The 24,677-nt window shown below is 36.3% G+C and overlaps 1 protein-coding gene across 1 annotated transcript in view; it reads right to left on the bottom strand.

Moving 5' to 3' along the window:
• PCMTD1 (protein-L-isoaspartate (D-aspartate) O-methyltransferase domain containing 1) overlaps positions 1–24,677 on the bottom strand; it is a 1,015,226-nt gene that overhangs the window by 50,959 nt on the left and 939,590 nt on the right. Inside the window, exon 4 of the mRNA XM_044061706.1 lies at positions 16,507–16,630. Within this exon, the coding sequence (XP_043917641.1) occupies positions 16,507–16,630 (124 nt within the window). The remainder of the gene's footprint in view (positions 1–16,506; positions 16,631–24,677) is intronic.

The raw sequence follows: 24,677 nt of genomic DNA, 5'->3' as shown, positions 1-24,677 counted from the left end.
AGCACTGACGTCAGGGAAGAGGCGACAGCAACCGATGTCGGACCAAGACTTTGGAATTCAGGCTGACTGCGGGTAGCCTGCCAGCAGGATAACCCTAAGAGTAATGACTGCAACAGTGAAACACGATGAACAATGACAGGAATCACACAAACAGATCTGGATACAGCAAAACTAGTAACCAGAATATGCTAAAGATATTTAAACTCTGTTTAGGTCGATTTAACGGGTCACCTTCAAAACATCTAATTCTCACAACATCGAATCTCAAAATACTGAGACCATAACATCGAAAACCTAAAACGCTGAAAACTCACAAACTCGCAAACCCAGAACACTGAAACTTTGCATCATAACATCGAAAACTACAATGCACATGTAAATAACATCCCCTCCACCTATAACACCACCAAACTAACAAACACACACTTTAGTACATTTCTGCTGGGGGACAAGCCCCCCCCCTGCATCCCCATGTGGGGGACTCTGCCCCCCCCCGTAAATTAAATATACCAGCTCCAAGATTGTACTACTGTGAAAAAAAGTTAATTTCCTAACTCCACTGTATCATAATCACCATACAGAATGTACACATAATGTCTAAATCACTTACCTGTATGGCCTAAAAACAAGTACAGATTGGCAAAATAAACACTACATAGAGAATATAAATTTCTACACTACATAAATAACTATATAAATAAAAACTACGGCATCTTATATTAATACCGCAAGATTAATGATTAAACTATAACATACACATTTGATCATACACTACTCGTTGTTATAATTTTCAGTGTTATGAAATTCGATGTTATGAGTTTTCAGTGTTTTGGGTTTTCGATGTTATGGTCTCAGTGTTTTTAGTTTCGATGTTATGAGAATTAGATGTTTTGAAGGGGAACTGATTTAACACAGGAGAACAGATACAAACTTAACTATAACAGTAGTAAAGAAGAGCAAACTGATTTAAACAAATTAACCAATTAACCAAAAAAAAGGCTCAAAACTAAGCCCTGTTCTAGCAACTTTCAATCAGACGAATTCTAACCTCACACTCCTGCCACTAGGGTGCAGGGAAACCAGATCCAAAAAAAGATGGCCCGGATTAGTGCTCAAATTATACAAACAGAGCCAGATTGAGCAGGTCTGAATTTATTCTTTGCTACAGCAAACAAAGCACACCAATTTCAGAAAGAAACAGTTCAAATAAGCAGGCACAAAAAGCCTTCAACCAGCAATTCCAAGCTCAGAGGGGCAGAATCTACTCTCTCCTCCCATAATAGTGTAGACCACAAACCTTCTTAATGTAAAATAACTGGCCTGAATCCCAAGTGCTTAAACCAAAAAGCTTAGAATAACAGTTATAATTTAATCAGGCTACTAACGAGCAGTAATAAATGTAGCAGAATAAATACAATTGAATACTTTTAAGAACAAGCAGCAAAAGCAAAATAAAGTAATAAAGTTGGAAAAAGTACAAATACAGCACAAGCAGTGCATTTTTAAATTTTTTTATTTAATTCATTTTTTTAGGTTAAGTGGGAAGGGAGAAAACAAAATAAATCAAGCTTGAGGAAATAAGGGGTGGGCCTTCCCAAATGATCTCGCTACTCAGTAGAATGAGCTGATGAGATGGGACTGGGAGGAGTGTCCAAAATGAGACATAGTATAGGTAGGCAACTCAAAGGCCACCACATTTAAGAACACAACGAGAACTGGATAGATGGTAGGGGAAAAACGCAGCCAGAGATGAGCGATATTTTGAGCAAGCATGCCACAAAAACTACTGAATTGTAGAAAAAACAAAGCAGCACCGGGTAAAGAGTCTCTTCACATTATCAAAAGTCAGTATCCAAGAAACAAAAGAGGCTCACCACGACCACTTAAAAATACTGTTCTTTATTCCACTGCAGTAAAAGTAAGCGCTTTCACGTTGCCAGAACGCTTCTTCAGACTTCAATAACCACTATACAAAATGAATAACTATATATAGTGTTCAAATAGACACACCTTAACAATTAGGTCTTTAATAACTGAACCAATTAAGAAATTTTTTTCTTTTTCTTTAAAAAGAAAGAACCTAAAAAATACCTAAAAAATACCCTCATATATATATATCTCCTGTACCTATGTATAAAATAACAATAAAAACACATATAAATGTGACAAGAGATGTATACAAAAATCTGTATACAAAAAATATATATAGAAAATGCACCATTAAATATTTTATGCTCTTAAAATAATGAAACAACAAACTAATGCTTATAAGAACGGGCAGCTAAGAAGGGTTTTAGAGTGACCCTTTCATTTAGACCATGCCCCTTAAAACTTTGTAGTCTTATTATCCAAGATTGGCATAAGAGTTTGCACATGGGGTGCCCATGGCAACCCCTTTTCTCTGTAAATAATACTTGTCATTGCCAATTGCAATGATTTAAATAGTTTCTGTGTTGTAAGAATCATGTTTTTAATTAGTGGGTGTAAATTCTTTGTGTATATGCTAGCCTGGTTTAAATTCAAGAATGGTAAGGATTTGCTATTACAGCCAAGGGATTTCAACTGTTCATACCAAATTTTGGTCCACTGGGGTGTCCAAGTATTTATATAGGAGTCATAGTTTATTATTTGTATTAGTCTGTATACAGTAATAATACTATAGTAAAGCTTAAAATCAGGTAACCCCAATCCCCTCTTATCTTTGGCGAGTACAAGTTTTGCATATTTAATTCTGGTAGATTTGGGATACCATAAGAATCTTGTTATAGCTTTTTCTATGGCAAGGAAGAAGTTTTGGGGAATATTTGAAAAGGTAGCATTTAACTGAAAGAGTATTCTTGGTAGAAAATTCATCTTGACAACACTAGCTTTTGACAGTAGAAACATATTAATGTTCTTCCATCTATCCATATTGTTTTGAATACAAGTCCATGTAGTTAGTAGGTTATTGTTTATAATATCTTTGAAGTCTGAAGTAAATATTATTCCTAGATATTTTATCTGGTAGTTTATTTTGATCTCACTCATAGGAAAGTACAATTCTTTATGCCTTATAGGATTGAGGGGAAATATGTGTGACTTGTTTAAATTTAAATTATAATTTGAAACTACCGAGAACTGATCAATAACTAAGTATTTTTGGGAGGTCAGTAGTGGGGAGTTGGAAGTATATATTTAAGTTATCAGGAAAGGCCGAGTATATAACATTTGTATTGTGGATTCTGGGAATATGATGAAAGTTTTTTTATGAAATAAACAGAAGGAGGGGTTCTAGATAAAGATTAAATAGGTATGGTGAAAGAGGACATCCTTGTCTTGTACCACTGGATAAGAGTACAGGGTTAGTTATAAGTTTATTTACCTGTATAGTGGTAGTAGCTTTCTGATAGAGAACCTGGATCATTTTAATAAATTCTTGAGGAAAACCATATAAAGGCAGTACATTAAAGAGAAAGTGCAAGTTTACTCTATCAAAAGCTTTAGTTGCATCTACTGTAAGGGCATATCTGGGGCATTTATCCCTATTAAGTAGTCTTACAATGGTATCTAAAAAGAGGGTGTTGTCACTTGTTTGCCTGTTTGTCATAAAGCCCATTTGTTGTTGGGAAATAATAGAGGGGAGTATATTCTTAAGTCTATTTGCTATAACATGGGCTAATATCTTAAGATCAGTGTTTATGAGGGCTATTGGTCTATAATTTGCTGGATCTGTTGGGTCAGAATGCGGTTTAGGAATCAACACTGTCTTGGAGTTATTTAAGTATTTGTCTGTTATACCATATTGTATTATATAGTTGAAAACTTTTAATAACACTCTGGAGATAGGTTCCATGAATAGCTTATAAAAATCCGATGTGTATCCATCAAGCCCAGGGGATTTACCTAATTTTAGTTTGTTTATTGCAGCTTTTATCTCTTTTAAATTTAACAGTGATTTTAAGAGTTTCCTTTGATCTTCTGTAATTTGTGGAAAGTTTACATTATGTATAAAATCCTCAAATCTGTCTGTAGATGATGATAAGGGTATATTGTATAATTTCTTATAAATATCTTCAAAAGCGTTCACTATATCTTGATCTTTATATTTCACCTGTCCTTCGTATTTTATTTCTTTGATCCTAGGAGGTCCACTTTTTATGTTAATTAGTCTAGCTAGGAATTTTGATGGTGTTTGAGCCCATTCTGAATATTGATATATTGACCTTAATTTTAAGAAGGAGATATTTTCTAAATAGTGTATGTGTAATTGTTTTTGCCAATCAATTATTTTTTCCTCAGGTTCTTTAGAATATTTTTCCTGAAGTTCTAGTTCAGCAGTGTTTATTTGACACTCTAGTTCATTCTTAAGATTGTTATACTTTTTTTTGAGCCATGCAGATTTTTGAATACCACCACCCCTGATGACCGCCTTGGTAGCCGCCCATTGTATGTCATATGGAATTTGATCAGATATAAAATCATTTTGAAGTTGGGCTAGCACATTCTGAATTTCTTGTATAGTTTCTTGGTTTTGTATAATTTTAGGATTTAACGTCCAGGTATTGAAATAGGAATATTCTGTTTATGAGCTTGAAAGTTTATTAAAAGTCTAATTTTGGAATGATCTGAAAGAGTTCTAGGTGATACAGCATAATTTAATTTGTTAGAAAGGAAAGCAAGGGAAATTAGAAAAGCATCTATCCTGGACCAAGTTTTATGAGTGGCTGAAAAGAAAGTGAATCTTGATATTGTTTTATCATATTGAAATTTAACATAAGGGTCAACTAGTGCTGTAGTAGTAGATTGTGACTGTTTTTATTATGCAATCTATCCTTATCTAGATTTAGTAAAGCATTCCAGTCCCCACCTACAATAAACAGATGATTTGGATATTTGGCTAATATATTAAAAATTTCATAAATGAAGAGCTGTTGATTTGAGTGGGGGCTATATATATTAAGAAAGAGTAATGGTTTGTTTAAAGTATGATATTCAGTAGTAAATAGTACCCCCATCTTCCCTTTGAGTCAGCTTCATAGGAAGTAATCTCTCCTTGGAAGGATTTATTTACTATAATGGCCACTCCCCTGGACAAAGTACTATAATTTGCAGCAACTATTGTTTTAACCCACTTTATTTTCCTTTCCCTAACCCAAAGTTGGTCATCTAAGTGAGTTTCTTGCAAGAAAGTTATATCAGCCTTAGTTTGGTATGTGAGGTGCATGATTAAATTTCTTTTCTTTTTATCTACCATCCCTTTAACATTCCAAGAGTCTATGGTTATCATTTTTTATTAATATTGTTGAAGTTTCTCATTAGTTGATACACAAAAATATAGTTATAAACTTTTTCTGTTAGTGTATTTATCTTAAGAATAAATGTTGTGACTTCTATACTCCTAAACTCTAAATAGGTGCCTAACCACCCATCCCTCTGTATTTGTAAATGTGCATGAGTTAAGAAACTAAAATAAACTATTTTTAACAACAAGGAGTAGATATACATCAGAGGGATGTCAATAATACCCATACTGTTCCAAATGCGAACAGTCATCAGCTAACAGACTGTGCCCATCCTGCTCCGTATATTATTTACATACTGCATATTCATTTTCAGACTTCTTAAAATATTATATCAAACGTACCCTTCGATATTATATAGAGAGAAAAGGAAAAGTAGCTTTTATAAAAAGTTTTGTAGTAACAGCAACATATTATAATTCTTAACATTTCAAGAGTTATTAAAGAGTTAACAAAACAATATTTTCAAAAACCAAGTACAATGTATGTATATTTAAAGAAGACATCATTTTAAAAATTTAACAACATTTGCATTATTCTTGTTAATAGCAATTAACTGTGGTTCTTTAAAATGTATTGGAAACCATACAAGCAATCATTGTGAACTCATATTAATTAACCAGTGCCATCTACTGGACAAACAGGGGGCAAAATGTTTTTGTATCTTGCTCATAGACACCTTTAAAGGTAACTCAATGGTTATGCCAGTAGAATAATGATTATACATTTTAAACATTTAAAGAAGGCAGCACTTTAGAATTCAACATTTGCCTTATTCTTACTAACAGCAACTAACTGTGGTTCTTTAAAATGTATTGGAACTTCATTTAACATTGCATTGGCAAAAGCCATATAGATCCATCATTGTGTACTCGTATATTAATAATTAACCAGTGCCATCTACTTGAACAGAGAGAAAAGAGACAAGAAAAAAAATGTTTTTATACCTTGCTAATAGACACATTTAAAAGTAACTCAATGATTATGTCAGCAGAATAATGATTATACATTTTAAACATTTAAAGAAGGCAGCACTTTAAAATTCAACAACATTTGCCTTACTCTTACTAACAGCAACTAACTGTGGTTCTTTAAAATGTATTGGAACTTCATTTAACAATGCACTGGCAAAAGCCATATAGATCCATCATTGTGTACTCATATATTAATAATTAACCAGTGCCATCTACTTCAACAGAGAGTAAAGAAAAAAAATGTTTTTATACCTTGCTAATAGACACATTAAAAACAACTCAATGGTTATGTCAGCAGAATAATGATGACACATTTTAAACATTTAAAGAAGGCAGCACTTTAAAATACATTTGCCTTATTCTTGCTAACAGCAACTAACTGTGGTTGTTTTAAATGTATTGGAATCTTCATTTAACACTGCACTGTCAAAAGCCATATAAACACATCATTGTGAGCTCATATATTAATAATTAACCAGTGCCATCAACTGAACAGACAGGAAGAAAAAAAGAAAAAAGAGAAAAATGTTTTTGTACCTTGCTCATAGACATACTTAAAAGCAACTCAATGATTATGCCAGTAGAATAAGGAGTATACATTTTAACTGAAACTACTTATGTCTAATATTTACACTGCTTAAACTATTATATCAAAGGTTATATCCCATTTTTAAATGTAATTTAACACTTCTTTTTTGTAAGCTGTAAATGCACTTTAAAGTCATTTCTCTATGCAGACAATGTTAGGTAGCTTTGTAACTTTTAAATGTAAAGGCAGTCACTAAAAGTACCTTAAGTATTACAGTGTAGCAAAGAGGTTTTCTCTTCAGGCAAGTAAGCAGAGTTATTTAGAACACATTCCACATCCATTTGTTTAAAATTTCCCATAAGAGTGGTTTATTCTTCTGTCCTGTAGTTCTTTGAAGCTGTAGCACTTGTTTAGCCTTCCAAAGGTTGTTTTTGGATCAAAAGATATGAAAAGAGTTGTCTCAGGCAGGATTTACTTTGAAGAGACGCAGAGGGGGGATTTTGCCTGGTCAGGTGTTTCCAAGGATATTTTTTCTTCTTTGTAATAAAATGTTAAAGTTGCAGGATATCTCATTTGGAAACGAATCTTATTTTCAATGAGGTAATTGCAGTATTTGCTGAGTTTCTGTCAATTTTGTTTAATTTGTAAAGGAAGATCTTTAGTAATCATAATTTGATGCGCTCTCCATATAACATTCTTTTTAATCTTATAAGCGGACAGTATCTGTTGAAAATGTGCTGAATTAAGCAGTGTGATGTAGATTTGTCTAGGAAAATCACTTGTTTGTGTATGCTTTATAGCTCTGTGAGCTCTTTCGATCACTATCTCATCCAGGAGATTTTTATTAGCCAGCAGAGAGCTTAGTATTTCTTTTATTATTGGAATAAGTTGTGAATTATCGAAGCTCTCTGGAATACATCTTATGATAAAATTATTTCTCCAGCTTCTAGCTTCCAAGTCTAACATTTTTTGCTGTAATTCTTTAATTATGGTGTCATTGATTTGTGCTTTTTGTTGCAGTTCATTTATTTTTAGCTCATTGTCCATAATTTTAGCTTCATTTTGTTCAAGCCTAAGCACAATTTGGTCCAGAGTACAGCCAAATGTAGTTAGCGTACGAGAGAAACCCCGCACTTCTGTTTGTAAAGCAGTTTTCAGATTCTCCAGTGTTAAAGGTTGTTCCTGTTTTAATTTTTGAGACATTTTATCAGCTTCTTGTTGTTGCTTGTTAATTTTTTGCCTTTTAGAAGTGGTTTCTTTCTCAGGAGTAGTAATTGCAGACAGTTTGTTTTTTGTGATTACAGTTTCCATCTGATCTGGCTGATTCTCCATTAATCTTGTATAGTTAGATTCCTAGTAGTAGTGCAGAATTTTAAATAAGTCTTGTTATGAAAGTTGTTTTTCTTGTTACTTTCCTCTTATTAGGCCTGCTAGTCTTGAAGAATCCACACCATGCGGTTCAGGGCTCTGTTTCCAACAAGTACTTTCCTTCAGAATGAGAGAATCTTTGAAAAATAAAGATGAAACAAGTAAGTACTCATATTTCTGCTTTAATCCATTGATGTTTGGTATACTTTTCCTAAGCGATGCGCTGGTTTGAAGTCAGATTATAGTATAGGTATGCAGGAGCTGCACTGTCAGTGTGCTAACAGGCTGTCCACCATTTTGGAATCAAAAAACAGATTATTTCTAAATAAAAGAGCAATGCTGTTTCTCAGCTCCTACCACTAATTAACTGATATTGACATTTTGCAAAGGCATTCTTTGGTAACTTTTTTTAACTGACCCTAGCCAAGAGCTCTTAAAAATCCAACATAACAGAACACATAAAACAAATGTCATACTAGAAGATACAAAATAGAAGAGATCAAACCTTAAATGAAGAGCTTCAAATCAAAATTGAATGCAGCCAGGATATGAGCGATATTCAGAGGAAGCAGGCCACACAAACACTTTGGTAGTATAGGAAGTGAGAGGGTAGTTAACAGAGGGCAAATGTGGGATGCGTTTTAGGTGAGTGTGAGTAAAGGAGGTAGAAAAAGTAGCAAGTGCTACGACAGTGGTGGAGGGGGGAAATGAGCCTGGGGGAGAGTTAAGGTAGGAGGGAATAGGAGTAGTTTGAAAATTGGGAGAACAGTGAGTGAGGACAGAGATTTGCATTGGAAGAGTTGTGTGAGGAGAGTGAGTAGTGGTGATAGATTGGCATAGAGTATTATTTTGGAGGAGCGGGTAGAACGAAAGAGATTGTGGCAGACATCTGATAATCAGTGAAGCTGGAAGAACTGGCAGGTAAACGCAGGGCTATTCTTATGCTGTGAAATACAAGTCAGCAACTGATGCAATTAAAGGGAAGGGGAAGAAAGTTATGTAATTCTGATACTAAAGTCATCCAATTAAATGAGCTAGACGACATCACACAATTAAATGCAATTCTGGAAGACAGGACTATTATAAAAGGTATTTGTGTGGTAGAGTAGTTAGGCGGGGGGGGGGACAGAAGGGGAAGGAGTAGAGCAGGAGTTCAGCTCAGTGACGTGTGAGCAGCCAAGATATTTAGTAGGAATATGTATAACACATTAATATAGTGTGAGCAGCCAAGATATTTAGTAGGAATATGTATAACACATTAATATAAAATTTAAATGTTGCCTTGTTGTAGAACCGCTGGGACTGTTTGGGGAAGGTGAATTAAGGCTTTGGCTAACTTTGGTAAAGCTTGTGGTCTGCACTGTTGAAATGGCCAGTTTGATGTCAATTAGTATTTTTAAAAAACATGACACATTCTGCATGTTATATAGTAAAGCATTTTCAGTTATTTTTGTGTGTTATAGGGATACTCAAGTAAAGAGGTACCTTTTTTTCCCTTCTTTCTTTAGTTTTAAGAAATGCAGGCACTGCCATGCAAAAACACAAGAAACACTGGAGAAAAAGCATGTTTAAGAAAATATGCTATAATCTTAGGTTGTTGAGGTGAGAGATGGATTGTAAAAGTATCCAAACTATGATACAAGTAAAACTGATATGCTTTTTCTTACTTTTGCAAAGAGAATTACTGGATTAAGGCCCTTGGTTTGATCTAACAACAAGTTTTAAGTGGAAGTAAATAAAAAACACGGTATACAATTAAAACTTTCCGTTTAGCAAATAAATGTTCACAGTACAACATGACAAGCATGTAGCTGAAAGGCAGCTGTGAATCTGGTTTTCATATTTCTATTCAGGCAAGCTGATAAGATAGAAAACATACTCTGTTTTTGTTGCCATCAATGGCTAAAAGATGTTTTCTGAATTCATTCAAGTTGTTTTATGCATATGAGAGAGGAATAAAAACATGACAAAAACAGACTTCACTTAGTGTAAGTAGAAGCACTGGCTGGACCATGTGCTTAGCATGGATAACCCTCATTACATGTCAAAGCCTGTGAGCGTAGCTGTCAATGTGGGACAACTGTTCCTACTATTAGGTTAAACTTCCTTACTTGAAGATGGAGACAGTTGCATGCGTTTGTATTAAGTTAATAGGTTATATGGGTGTGGTTTTTTTTTGTTTGAGGGTTTTCATTAAAACAAAAAATTGTGTAATATGTGACATAGGTTCAAACAGATAAGACAAGAAACAACTGCATAAAAGGTCTGATCAACCTGCCAAACATTAGTTTCAGCTTTTGTGTTACGTGCATATGCTAGACATTAAAAAGCTATTATACATAACAAGTGGGAATAACATTTTCTTATAATGGCAACACTTTCTATATTACCTCTGAACATCAATGGTCCTCCCATGTATACACAAAAAAGAAAGAGTAAAGAACTATATTAAGAAATGCAGAGTGCAAATAGTTATGCTACAGAAGACACATTTGGAAATAAATAAGCATGGGAATGTGATAAAGGATTTCAGGATGGTTATGAAAGGTGAGTACTTAAATTAATTGCTAGAGAAGCTCCAATAATGACAGAAGAGGAAAAAAAATAAAAAGGGTAGATTTGTCATACTAATGGACTACTGGAAAGGGGGAATATTATGTTGACATGTACTTACATTCCACTTAAAATTTCTACAATGGAGTTTAAGAAAATTCTGGGAGAAATAATCAGCTTTCAGCAGGGAATACTACTTATAGGTGGAAATTAGAATTTGATTTCCAACAGAAGGAAGTGTCTGCTAGGCTTAGATGGGAAAATATAAAAAGAGAGTAGATTTCTGAAGAAATGTATGAAAACATTTGCTGTGGAAGATGTGAATTCAGTAGCAGGAGCTTGGAGAAAATTTACATACTATTCCCCAATACCAAAAACTGGGCTAAGCTAGACAGAAATTACTACTTCACAAGAATGTGCATAACTATTTCAGATCACACTCCACTGAAAAATAAAAATGCACAGTAAAGAAATAAAAATAAGACACTAGTAAATTTAAGGAATAGGTAGTGGAAATTACTTGGGAATTATAAAAGAAGATAGAAATTTCCTAGATAATATGCATGAGTTTAGAAAGATTACTGTTAAGCAACTGTTTTTTATAATAATTCCAAAAGCTTTTAGCACAATGGCTTGGGCAACAGAAAGTAGAAACGGTTGTTGACAAGCTTAGGGAGCCTATAACAAAATAAATAACCAGAAATCCTGCAGAGGTATCATAAATATTTTGTAAACTTTATGAACATTTGTATAAAGCAGAGAAGTGTGGAGATCAAGAAAAATTGCAAATGGAAATGTTTATGGAAAAATGAAACATGCCAAGGTTAGAGGTAGATGAGGCTCAATTATTAACAGTTAGGACTGAAGAAGATGTATAACCAGAAGTCTCCAGGAATGCATGGTATGTCTGTGGAAGTTTGGAAGCTAGGAGAGAAGAAAGTAATAAAGATCTTGATGATTTTGCTTTGCAGTATTTTAAAAGGAGGAGAAGCATCAACATCCTAGAAGAAAGGTGTAGTGGCTGTAATGCCTAAAGATGGTAAAGACCCATCAGATCCAGCTTCACATAGGCATATTTAGATTCTAAACCATGATTATCACATTTATATCTTTAATGGCTGAAAGAATGGCAAAGGTGGTGCCAAAACTGACAGATATAGATCAATGTGATTTTCTAGAAGGGAGGTAAATATTTGACAACATTAATAGAACAATGTACGAAAATACCACTGTTATTGGTGAGTCCTGAAAAACAGAAAGAGTAAGCTGGAATTTTATGCATTCCATGACACAATAATAAAGTTAACTAGAAGAATATATGAGGGGTCGGAGGTGAAAATTAAAGTGACGGGGGGGGGGCCTCTCTGATAAGTTCAGATTGAAAAGAGGGACAAGGGTCTCCTCTTTTCCCTTTGTTGCTTGCATAATATTCAGAACCTTGCAATATATTCAGAACCATTGGCAAAGGAAACAAACTCAGAAATTCAAGGATATAACTGGTACGGTAATCAAGAAAAGTTGGTTTTATTTGTAGATGATATTATTTTGTACCTGATAAAACTAGAAAAGAATATTTTCAGTGTTGTAGAACACTCTGAGACAGATTCAAGTCTTTTCAGGATAGAAAATTAATGAAGAAAAAACAAGGCCAATAGCTGTTAAATATGTACCCACACATTGTTTCAGCAATATCCATATTTATGGGGATATGATAAAATGAAGTACTTAGGAGGACAGGTTAAAAAGGATTCTGTTATGGCAGCTAAGGATACTTGGGAAGAGACTAAACAAAAGATAATGCACAGAAACTTGAAGCTCTGTTTTATGGCTATGGATAGTAAGATACAAGCAGTGAAAATGTTTTGTCGTTTTAGTTTTATACCAAGTCAGGCATATTTTTATCAACCAGAGGAGAAGTTGTGGATAAGAATAAAGAGCTGAGGGCAAGAGTAAAGTGTGATACGTTGATCCTTCCAACAGGTGACTGAGAATGACCCAATTTGAAGGGGTATTTTAGGGCTACACAGTTAAGGCTCCTATACATAGCACAAGTAGAAAACTATAATTCAAAGTGGAAAGAGATGATGAACCAGGGGGGAAGCTCAGGAAATAAGGAGAGACTGGGATTTGTGATGCAAATCCTTAAAGAAAATAATAACCATAAAGAACATTATATTCATAAAGTAGCAGAAAGTATAACCATAAAGAACAATATTCATAAAGTAGCAGAAAGTATTCTAAGAACTAAGTCAACAAGGGAATGGAGAACTATTTTGTCCATCAGGATGACTGCAATTAGGGGTACAGACTGTAGATAAGAGGGGGCTGGAACTTACAGGAAAAACTAGCAGAGGAACCAAAGTAATGAGAGGAAATAATTAGAGAAGAGAAAAGAATGTAATAGAATGGGAAGAGGCCAAGAATACATTGGACTGCAGGCTACAGATTGCCTTCCCTATGAAGAACTGATATCAGAGTATAGGCAAAGAGAAAGAAATAGGGGGATCCTAAGTGAAAGACCAGCACAGGAAGAGTTTTTAGAAGAATCTAGAACAGAAGCTGCTGTTAAAAATGGATAAATAGCAGGGCATATAAAATACTGCATGATAACCATAGAAATCAATCAGAGGATGTCAGAACGGACTGGGAATAGAAACTGGATAAGCAATTCACAAGAAAACAATGGAAGGATATATATCCCCCAAACATGCAACAAAGTCTAGAAGAGTTAGAATTTTTGTTTGAAACTGTTTGCATTTGGTATTTTTATACCCCAAGCAGACTCCAAACAGTTTTTGCTCAGGTAGACTGCAAATGTTGGAGGTGTCATCGGGAAGAAAGAGGTAATTGAAAACATATTTTTTTTTGTGTGTGTAATGAGCTGGCAGACTTTAAAACTTCCCTGCAGACTACTCTGTCAGAAATGCTGAGTGAAGAAATTGGTATAACTAAGGAAATTATTTTCTGAGTTGTGATAAGGAATTAGAATTTCTTAGACATACCATGGCCTTGTTGATATTAATTCTGGTGGCTGCCACAAAAGCAATTACTAGAAAATGGAAATCAAAATCTAAATCAACCATACAAGAAGCAGTGAATATAATTACCGAGATAAAAGAATTAGAAGATGTTAGGAGAAAATTACATAGAAAAAAATGGGAATTTCAGGAACAATACATACAGAATAACGCTCTAGAGGAGGAATGAGGTTTGAGGGAAGGCAGGAATTGAATGAGCTATGTACTGTTCAATTGATAACCACTCACTGTATAAAAGATTATATATGATGTTTAATGTCTGAAACTGAAAATATGTCAATATTGTATGTTTTCATTTATATAAATGTATGATTGCCTAAGTTGTAAGTGATAATTCAATAAAGATGTTTCTTGATTAAAAAAGAGCTTCTTCATTTTACCTTTTAAGGACTTTGACATTCTTACTGTATCTCTATATTATTAAAAGTTTTCATGCTTCAAATGTAGTCTCCTTACACATTATGAATTTCCTTGATGCTCTTTCAAGTCCCAGTTAGGTTCATACAGTGGATATAAAAAGTTTACACACCCCGACACCCCTGTTAAAATGCCAGGTTTTTCCAATATAAAAAAATGAAACCACAATAAATCATTTCAAAACTTTTCCCACCTTTAATGTGACCTATAACCTGTACAATTAAATTGAAAAACAAAACCGTTGGGGGAAAAAATATAAAAAATAAAAAAATGTACAATACGCTAGTTGCATAAGTGTGCACACCCTTAAATTAATACTTTGTTGTTTGTGCACACCCTTAAACTAATACTTTGTTGAAGCACTGCTGCAGAACCTCTGAGACAGATTTAGTGTAGCCTGAGTTTAAAAGGAGGAGGGTTCTTTTAACTGAAGACCTATAGTTTGATGTTCCAGGTTTCGATATTGTATGCTTTCGATTAACAGGAGTTTCCCTATTGTGGGTTTGATGTTTTGTAATTCGATAATATGGGTTTTCAACATTCTGAATTAAACCCATTAAGTCACATTACTTGTGATCTGTTCTAAACAGTTTCTCCTTTTGTATATTGTAAGATGTTGCCTAATATTTTACATCTCATTATTGTATATACTGTTCTTTGTTTTTCTTGACAAGAACTTTTCTTCTCCAAAGCCTTAGATGAAAAGGGGTCTTTGTAGGTCAGTCAGTCCAATCCAATTAACAAAAGCAAATAAATGATAAATAAAGCCAATTTAGCATAACTAACGCCGAGTGTCCCTGCCTAATAAGCATTCCAGCTTCTTGAAGAACAGAAAACTTTCTTTTACTGCACCATGCACTGCTGTGTGCGCACGTGTGTGTGTGAGAAAGATTCTACTACTGTTGTACTTCTTTCGGCTTTTCCTGGTTAGGAGTCACCACAGCGCAACTCCAGTCCGCTAATGATTGAAAGTAGATTTTTACGCTGCAGAGGTGCCAGCTCGACACCCAACCTTCAACAAAGGCATGCCCATTCACGCATGTCTTTCGAGCACCACTTGACTGCGGGGAGGACACGCAGACTCCACACAGAAGGCGCTCCAGCCGAGAATCGAACGAGAGAACCTCTTGCTGTGAGGCGACAACGTTACTAATTTTCTAGTAAAAGGGGGCACTCAAGAAGATTAAGATCCTGGACATTTGCCCAGTTTTTCCTCCCCTAACACCAACACAGTTTCAGAATATATTCCTCTTCCGCAAGTATACCAGTCACAGTATCCTGCACTTCCACTTACTGTATGTACCAAACATATAAGCCCTGTTGGTTTCTAACTTAGCCATAAAAGCAATATTTGCATCTGTTTTCTTGCTTGTATACACTGCATGGCAGGCCTAGGCCGTTACTTTCTTGACAATTGCTCTCCTCACTCCCCTAGTGTCTCTTCAGCTGTAATGCTGTCACAGCTGTCACATTTTCCTTCCTTCTGCTGATTTTGATTGACACCAGCTTTGCTGCTCTCTGCTCATCTTCCTCTTAAATACTAGTATGGCTATTGCAGCCAAATCAATTAAATAACAGTTATTAGACTGTAGGGAGACTGGGCAAATGTTTTAAATTTAGGTTAGCTGCAGAAATGCAGGTAACAGCTGGACATATAATCCCAAATTCATGACTTGAAAATCTGATCTGGGAGTCACCCTTGCTGACTATTTGTTGACCACAGCTCCATGGCATGTGACTGGTAGTTCAGGCAGTTAGACAGAGGATGGCAGTGGGGAGAAGCATCCCTTGCTGAGAAAAAATGGAGGTCAACTTCTAAACCTTTGGTACGACTTTTATCCCACATGTAAGGTAGAGACAAAAAATATTAAAATATCAGCAACACAAATGTTACCTGTGACTTAGGGAGAGATGTACTATTCAAAAATAAGTAGGACTGACCAATGGAAAAATTATTATGAGAAATATTTATGGAATATACTTTTCCAAATAAACAACTGTCAAATTATTCCAAAATTACCTCCATTATACAATGCCCGTCTTAAGTCTCCAACCTTAAAACTACCGTGTATTTTACCACCTTGGACACTGATGTAAAAGGGAAGTAATACAACACCAACATGGATACACAACACTATCAGGTCATTAAATTACTAATAAACCAATTAACAATAAAGGACATGTGTTTCTATAAATAATACAGTTTCCAAGAAAATGCAGTATCTTGTTAAACACATTCATAAACTGTGCTACATCTGTTAGATGCACCTTAGTAATGGCTGATAAACTATACCTGTACATTAAGTTACAACAAAGTGACTGAAAAAAGGAAAACATTAAATACTTACGTAATTTTACTGTTTCGGATCTGCCTTTATCAGACTTATCTGGCTGGACCAAAGGAGCAAATGAAACAGCAAGGATGTTTTTACTTTCCCAAGTATTCTGTCCTGTCCTTGTTATTTGGGTTAACTGTGACAGAAACAATAAAATCATTTTCACATGGGAAAGATTCAGGAGAACCAAAACTCATCATTCTGATTTGACTAAATACAGTTTATTCATCTTTGTTAGAGAAATGACTTAGTCCAGTGTTGCACTCACCACAGGATAAACCTCTCATGGGCACTCCTGCAGCAGTATTACCTTAGCATACTGAATGATGCCAAATGTATGGCCTGATTTTTAAATACAAAAATTCCTGACTGAATGAGATGATCAGTGCTGGGCTACTGCTGCTCCTCTGGTGCCAGCTGGTTTATTCATGCCCCATAAAAAGTACCACTACTACTTTCATTTCCATTAATGAAAAAGTATAATTTATTATTAAATTAACTTCAAGTATTAATGATGTACACAAGCAAATTGAAGTCCAAATTTGGCAAGTAAGAGGACAGCAGTAGGAGGAGTTTCACACTGCTAATATGTCCATACCTCAGAGCTAGTGCGGATTGTGTGAGGTACTTAACAGCAAATAAACAAAAGTTATGTACATACACCATGACATTAGATGTAAACAGGTTTATTCTCATCAACCAGCAGGACTAAAGTCGCATACCTTTAATCTGCTCAGCATTTGAAACTTTCCAGTGTTTTGAGCCCCTCCTGATAATGCTCTACCAAGCAGCAGCTTATACAGATTTTTATTATGATGAGCTGAGGGGGATCAACAACAAATAGGATTACCATGTCTATGAATATTATAAATATCTTTTTGCATGTTCGAGATATGGATGTCAAGAAATTCTGAGGGCTAATCTAGAGAGATGAATTTTGACATCCACACTGAGAACATTTAACAAGGAGTATTACAATTGAAAACAAACAACTGTAATTCTTTGGAGTGCATGAAGTTTACAGAGAAAATGTGGGAGCACCAGGTTCAACCTTCTTCCATGTATGTACGCTCGAGTAGGAGTACTTAAGAGGAAAAAAAAATGTAGAAGCACAGAGTGTTTTACAGCTTTGAAAGATGTTAACATGCTTAACAATGCCACACAGATGGGGACCACCACAAAGCAGCAAAAAGGACCATTCAGATTTTGTCTTGGCCAAAGTGCTTGAAATACATTTTGAAGGTTATTCTTCTTCCTGACACTTTTCACTTGTGGCCACTTACAAGTGTTAATGCTCTAGTGCAAGACTACAGCTTAACAGCAGTTAGGAGTGTTTAATAAAATCTTGTTAAGCATCTTTCCAATGTCAGAAAGGTGCTTAACAAGCTGTCTTTTCCCCAATTTTGGAGCATAATTTGGTCCACTCAGCGTTGCAAAAACATTCCTCTAGATGAGACACTTCAACAAGTGCAAAAAAAGTTGGCATACAAGCAATGACCTATACCTAATGTGCCAAGAACATAACTTTCACACCTGAGATGAGAAAGTCCATATTTGTCAACCAAGAGATGAGAAAGTCGGTATTTGCCAACCAGCACAACCAAATTCGAGAGTCCCATGCTTCTCCTGGGTGGTCAACTTCAGGGTAACATACCTGTAATAACAATGTTCCTGAATAAAGAGCTAGAGCTAGAGATTGTATCCCCTCTGTGACATCATCTTAAAGTATTCAGTGAAGCTCATGTAGTTGCTGCTGCACAAATAATCATCAAAGGCAGTTCTAAGCAAAGTTTTAAAAACCATGACATTGTAGACAGGTAGTTTTCATGAATTACTCAAATGGTTAAAGTTTAAATGACATATTACCTGTAAGATAAAATATATCTGATGCAGTTTAGACAAAGATGTACAGGAGTTTACACAGATACTGTGGTATGGCCACAATATGTACAGGAAACGTTATGTCAATTGCTTCATGCCAGGGTTGACTTAGATAAAATATTTATGTATTCAATTTAATTATAAAACAAACATTTTAAATTAAATACATAGATTATTAATATATTAATGCGTATACAATGTATATGCTTGGAACTTTATTATAACCTCTGGCACCTGAACATATATTAAAAAATCATATTAACCATAAAATCGTCTCAATCAGCATTTTAAAATGTTAAGCACATATTGATTGAAAAGTAGGACAGAAAATGCATAAAGGAAGGAGACAGGAAGGGGAAAGAATGGAAAAGAACAATAAAAACGAGAGACAGAACCACAGAATAGTGATTTATCTATAGTTTGAGTTACTGATTCTAAAGACAACCACAAAGCTCTCTACAGCTATGTCAAGAATATCAGTGGCAACACTCAGATCTGCTCTGAGCTACAGCACAATGGCACTAGATATACAGAACTAACTGATATTGCCAACATCCTGGCAGATAGGTTCAGTGCAAACTTTACCCCCCCAAAGGGCCCTTCTCTATATCGGAAGAATGCAAAGCCCCTGTAATCAGGGAAGCACAAAACCGCACTCTCCAAAGCCAAGAACACAGCATCCATGGGATCAGACAACATCCCCGGCTGTGTTCTGCATGAACTACAGAATGAACTGGCACCCCACCTAAGTACCATATTCAATCATAGCCTCACTTCAGGGTTTGTGCCTACTGGATGGCACACAGCGACAGTTATCCCACTCCACAAAGGGGATGCCACCACGGACCCTGGGAACCCCCCCAATTAGCCTGAAGAGACTGGTCTGCAAGGCCATGGAACATATCTTGGAGCTTATAAACAAAGACATAGGTAACCTTAAAACTCTGGACCCCACTCAGTTTGTGTTTGTAAAAGGTAGATCATCTCTCCTAAACCTGATTGACTTCTTTGAAGCAGTCACCTGAGCTGTGGACGAGGGTAAGGTGGTATACACAGCCTACCATGACCTCGCCAAGGCTTTCGACACCATCCCCCACACTGAAATTATAAACTCACTAAATTGGGCATAAATCTCTGTGTCACAAGATGGGTGGCCAAATGGCTCTCTGACAGAACCCACACAGTGAAAGTAGCCGACTGTAAATCTGACTTCAGACCAGTGACAAGTGGAGTACCACAGGGCTCAGTCCTGAGACCTCTCCTGTTTGGCATCTACTTCTCAAAATGCCAGGCTAACAAGGCAGGTCTTTCGCTAATGAAGTTCGCAGATGACTGCAAACTAGGAGCAATACAAGAATCGCCTAATGATGTGGACATTCTACAAATGGGCCTCACTGAGACTGATGCTTGGTGTCAAAGTCATGGCCTCAAGCTCAATGTCAAGAAGTACACCATCATCCCCCTTGGGAAAAACACTGTACCCATGAACTATCACATAGGAGGTAGCCTACTAAACACCGAAAGTGTGATAAGAGACCTTGGGACACAGGTGGACAGTAGTCTCTCCTTTGATAATTACATCGCCACAGTGGTCAGGAAATCCTTCTACATGGCACACCGCATCACAAAAGGGTTCTCCTCCAGGAAAAAAGAGGTCATTGTTCCTCTCTACTCATCCCTCATCAGATCCATTATAGAGTACAACATCCCGCTTGACATATACCTCACAAGACAGCTACAACTGGATAGGCCTCAAAAATACCTCACTAAGAGGATTACCAGTCTTCAAACAGATGCCATACGCAGACTGTCTCAAAAAACTGCATCTCTACTCCGTTGCATATCGCCTACTCAGAGGTGGCCTCTGCCTAACATATAAAGCCATGTCAAACTCAGACCTGTTGGACATGCTACACTTAAAGAAATCCCAAGCCACATATTCCAGGGACCTAAACCTTGTCACCACAATAAACAGAACATGATGGAGGGATAGATTCCTGTCCCAGAGACTTCCCATGCTCTGGGACAGACTACCCATTTGTGTCAAACAAAGCTCCTAATTAGCCCTCTAAGAAAAATCTTGACAACTGGATGGGAAATAGGAAATTCACCCCGGGGATCATTTCTGTGGCTCTGCTCGACAGGGGCATAGGAAAAAAATTTTCTTGGGTGTGAAAGCCAGGGAATTTTTTTTCGCTAGGCTTATATAGGCCAGAGGGCTGACAGCCTAGTACCTACCTATGAACTTTAAGTATATTTGATATACTATTAATCAAATTTAGCATATTATATGTTAAAAGAAAAAGCTGAAAAGATATATTTAAGGTATTTTATTATTTTTCCACATAAGAGTTATACTGAAAGGAAAGCATCACCTTATTAATGGATAACACATTTATTTACTGATGTCTTATTTATAACTAGATCTTAGTGTTTATCACAAAAATACACTAGGAGATAAAGAAATGAATGGAGGAAATGTGAAGTGTTCATTTTATTAATCTCATTTTACTATGTGGAATATATGGAACTGATAGTTGACACTGTAAAACTTCACTGTCAATCATGAGTGGACAGGTGATCCGCTGTGGCGACCCCTAACCGGGAAAAACCCGAAAGAAGAAGAAGTCACAAAATACTCGCAACAAACATAAAAAATGCAGTCTGGTTATCTAACAAAAATGGATGCATTCACTGCATTACAGAAATTGGATGTCAAGTGACATGCCTATACAAGTTACAACACTTTTTTATTTTTCTTCCTAATTTTCTCACAGGTAAAAAATGTCATGATCTTATTTAAAAGTGGTATTAGACTTTGTTTACTGTAATTGTCTTAATGTTTACAAAATAGTTAATTTAGAATTTTACAGATACAATAATTACTTAGGATTCAGATTCCTTTCAATAGTTTTTGTACTCTATACTTCTCTTTTGAATGAAGTTAATAGTTTTGAAGATATTTGATACAACTTATATGATGTGTTTAACTTCAATACATCATACAAAAAAGTTACATGACAATCTCTGTAAATTTTGAATTTATCTTTTGACATATTGTTAACAAAAGGTAATAAGTATGAAAAATGATAAAACTAGAATTCTAATAAATGGAAGGGTAAGCTTACATACATCAATTCAAACATATTATCTGATTGCAGACCAGCATACAGAAGGACCGTATAGTCATTGTTTTATAGTCAGTTACTACGTTAGAAAAGTTAGTAAAGATTAATTCAAATGGTTCTTTCGTTTGAATAAGGACTCCATGGCTTGATTGATTTTGCTTTTATTAGAAGGATTTTTATGGTTTAAATCTTTTGCATCTTGTTATAAATTCTATATGCATACCCATTTTATCTCATTATCCAGTATTAATATTTCATACCAAATCTACTATTTATATAAAAATAGAGGAAAAACAAACATTTGTATATAAATAACATGTAAAAGTTACGGAGTTATTCCAAGGAAATGTCAAATTAAAAAACAACATTTTTAAGACTCCAATAATACGGAATTACATTTTCTCTCATTAAATACTAATGGCCTAAATAATCAAACTAAAAAAGCAAAACTTATTAAATTTCTTTTAACTGACAAAGCACAGATTTTCCACAAGAAATATATTACAACTGAAGACAGAATCTCGTAGTTAGAAAAGCAAAATCTGTCCCTATCTCAATCCACTTATATATCTAAAGGAAGAGGAACAAAGATTGTTTGGGGGAAAAACAATAATGCTCAAAATATGATTTAAAAGAGAGGAACAAGATTTTTTTTACTATGATCATAACTGAATTTAATAAAAGGATATCGATGCTGGTAAATTTATATGGACTTCCAGGAATGGGGAGGAGATAAAACTCATTTAAACAATATACTAGATAATATGAAAGGAAGTATAATACTGGGAAGGAAATTCAAGTTCATGATGAGAAAAACTGAAACCAGTGTAGTGCAATCAAAGAGGCCAGAATTTCTGCGTCGGCCAAATTATTAAAGAATTGGACAGGTAACCTAATCACTTTTAGTTTAAAGGATTTTATTTCATTAAACTTCTCTCATTTTCCCATGTATTTGATAGAACTAATAAAATGCTTATATCTCAATAACTCAAATGAAAAATCCAAACTGTTATTATCATACATTGCACTTTATCTTATCACAATGTGCTATGCATGAAACAAACTGAATTATAAAAAAAGTGCATACACTACTGGGATCTCTTCCTTTATATTTGTGTTTCACTGTTGTAGTCATCACACTTGGGTTGATTCCCAAAGCTGAGGAAGGGTGGAGGCAGTCAAGAAGTATTAGGGCTGGCTAGCAGGCCTTGCAAGACAACTGTAGCAAATCCAGCTCTGGATTTAGAAAAGATAGGCAAGTGGTAATGCTTGGTGAAGCTGTGTACAGAATTCCAGGTTGCAGCTTCCAGGATGTCCCTGGTAGGGACCCCCCTCAGAAATGCTGTAGAGGTTGAGATAGCCCTAGTGGAATGGGTTCCGATTCCCTGTGGGGTTGGTTTTCCATGGTGTTTGTAGCAGAAATGGATGCAGTGTGCTAACATTTGGAGATGGTTTGCTTTGAAATGGCCTTGCCCTCTGCCCCTGTAGCAAAGCTGACTAACAGCTGGTCAGATTTTCTGAAAGGTTTAGTCCTGTCAAGGTAGAACCTAAGCTGCCTGTGCATGTCCAAGGAGTGCATGATCCTTTCCCCTTTATTCTGAGGATTAGGGGAAAAGGTTGGTAAATGGATGGATTGGTTTAAAGCCACACTGGATACCACCTTGGGCATAAATGATGAGTTAGTCCTGACGGAAACTCTGTCCGCATGGAAGACAATGAAGGGTTCCACAGACATAAGGCCCTGCAACTCAGACACTCTTCTTGCTGAAGTGATGGCTAGAAGTAAGGCGGTTTTCCAAGAGAGGAATTTTAACTCTGCTGTAGCAGCAGGCTCAAAGGGGGGGGGGGGGGGCGTGAGCTTCTCTAGTACAAAGTTAAGGTCCCAGGCTGGAGTGGGAGCTCTCCTCGGGTGTTTTAGATTGTTAGCTCCTTTCAAGAACTTTTTGACCAGGGGGTGAGAGAAGAGGGGTGGCTCAGTATTGTAATGAGCTGAGATGGCAGAGGCGTGAATCTTAATGGAAGAGAAGGATAGGCCTTTGTGGAGCAGTTCTGCTAGATAATCTAGGATTTGAGGTAAGGTGGGCACAGTTGTGTCCTTTCCCTAAGGCTGGCTCCAAGAACAGTATCTTTTCCACTTTTCTGAATAGGATGCCCTAGTACTAGGCCTCCTGACCTCAAGGATGACATCCAGCACCTGTTTGCTGAGGGTTGCTGGTGATGTATTCATGGAATGAGCCAGGCTGCTAGGCTCAGGGTTTGCAGCAGAGGGTGCAAAATCTGGCCCTCCTGCTGGGACAACAGAGAAGGGGTCTGATGCAGGTGCCAGGGTGGCACTGCTGTCAGACTGCGTAAAAATGTGTACCAGTGTTGGCGTGGCCAGTCTGGTGCAATCTGGACTGTCCTTGGCCTGTCCTGCTTGATCTTGAGCAGTACTTTCAAGAGGAGGGGCATAGGGGAAAAGGCATAGATTCAGAGCTTTTTCCCATGTAAAGGATACGGCATCCACTTTCCATGCTTGGCTGTGGGGAGTTCTGGTGCAAAATTTACTCAATTGATGGTTCTGGGGGGGAAGCAAAGAGGTCCACCTCTGGTGTCTTCCACCTGTGGATTAAAAGCTTGAATGAGTTGGGTTCCAGTTTCCACTCATGTGGGTCCATTAGATTTCTGCTTAAGTCGTCTGCCAGTGAATTTTGTTTGCCTGGCAGGAATTGAGCTTGCAGGTGCACTTGATTGCTCAAGGCTGTGTTCCAGAGTCATGGCTAACCTTCAGTGGGTAGGAATGAGGTCCCCCTGCTTGTTTATGTACCACATAACTGTGGTGTTGTCTGTCTTTATCAAGAGCTGTCCTGGAAGGATAAAGTATTTGAAGGCTGTCAGCGCATTCTGTACAACTAACATTTCTTTTTGATTGATATGCAGGTGGATTTGTCTTGGGCTACATTTGCCTGCCATGTGAGCCCCCCATGCATAGTCTGATGCATCTGTTATCAGGGTTTGGGTGGCGGGGGGGTTGAGTGAAAGTGAGTCCCTCATTGTGGTAGCAGGCCTCTGACCATCAAAGAAACTCTGTTCTTAGTCTAGGAATGATAGGAATCAGTTTCCAGGTCCTGAGAATGCTGATACCAGAGACTTTTTAATACCATTGAAGTTTCCTCATATGCAGTCTTGCATATG

This window comes from Protopterus annectens, chromosome 2.part0 (assembly GCF_019279795.1).
Source record: "Protopterus annectens isolate FY-2018-M chromosome 2.part0, PAN1.0, whole genome shotgun sequence".
Classification (NCBI taxonomy): domain Eukaryota; kingdom Metazoa; phylum Chordata; order Ceratodontiformes; family Protopteridae; genus Protopterus; species Protopterus annectens.
The sequence above is the reverse complement of the archived record's forward strand: the minus strand, read 5'-3'. Positions and strand labels throughout refer to the sequence as shown.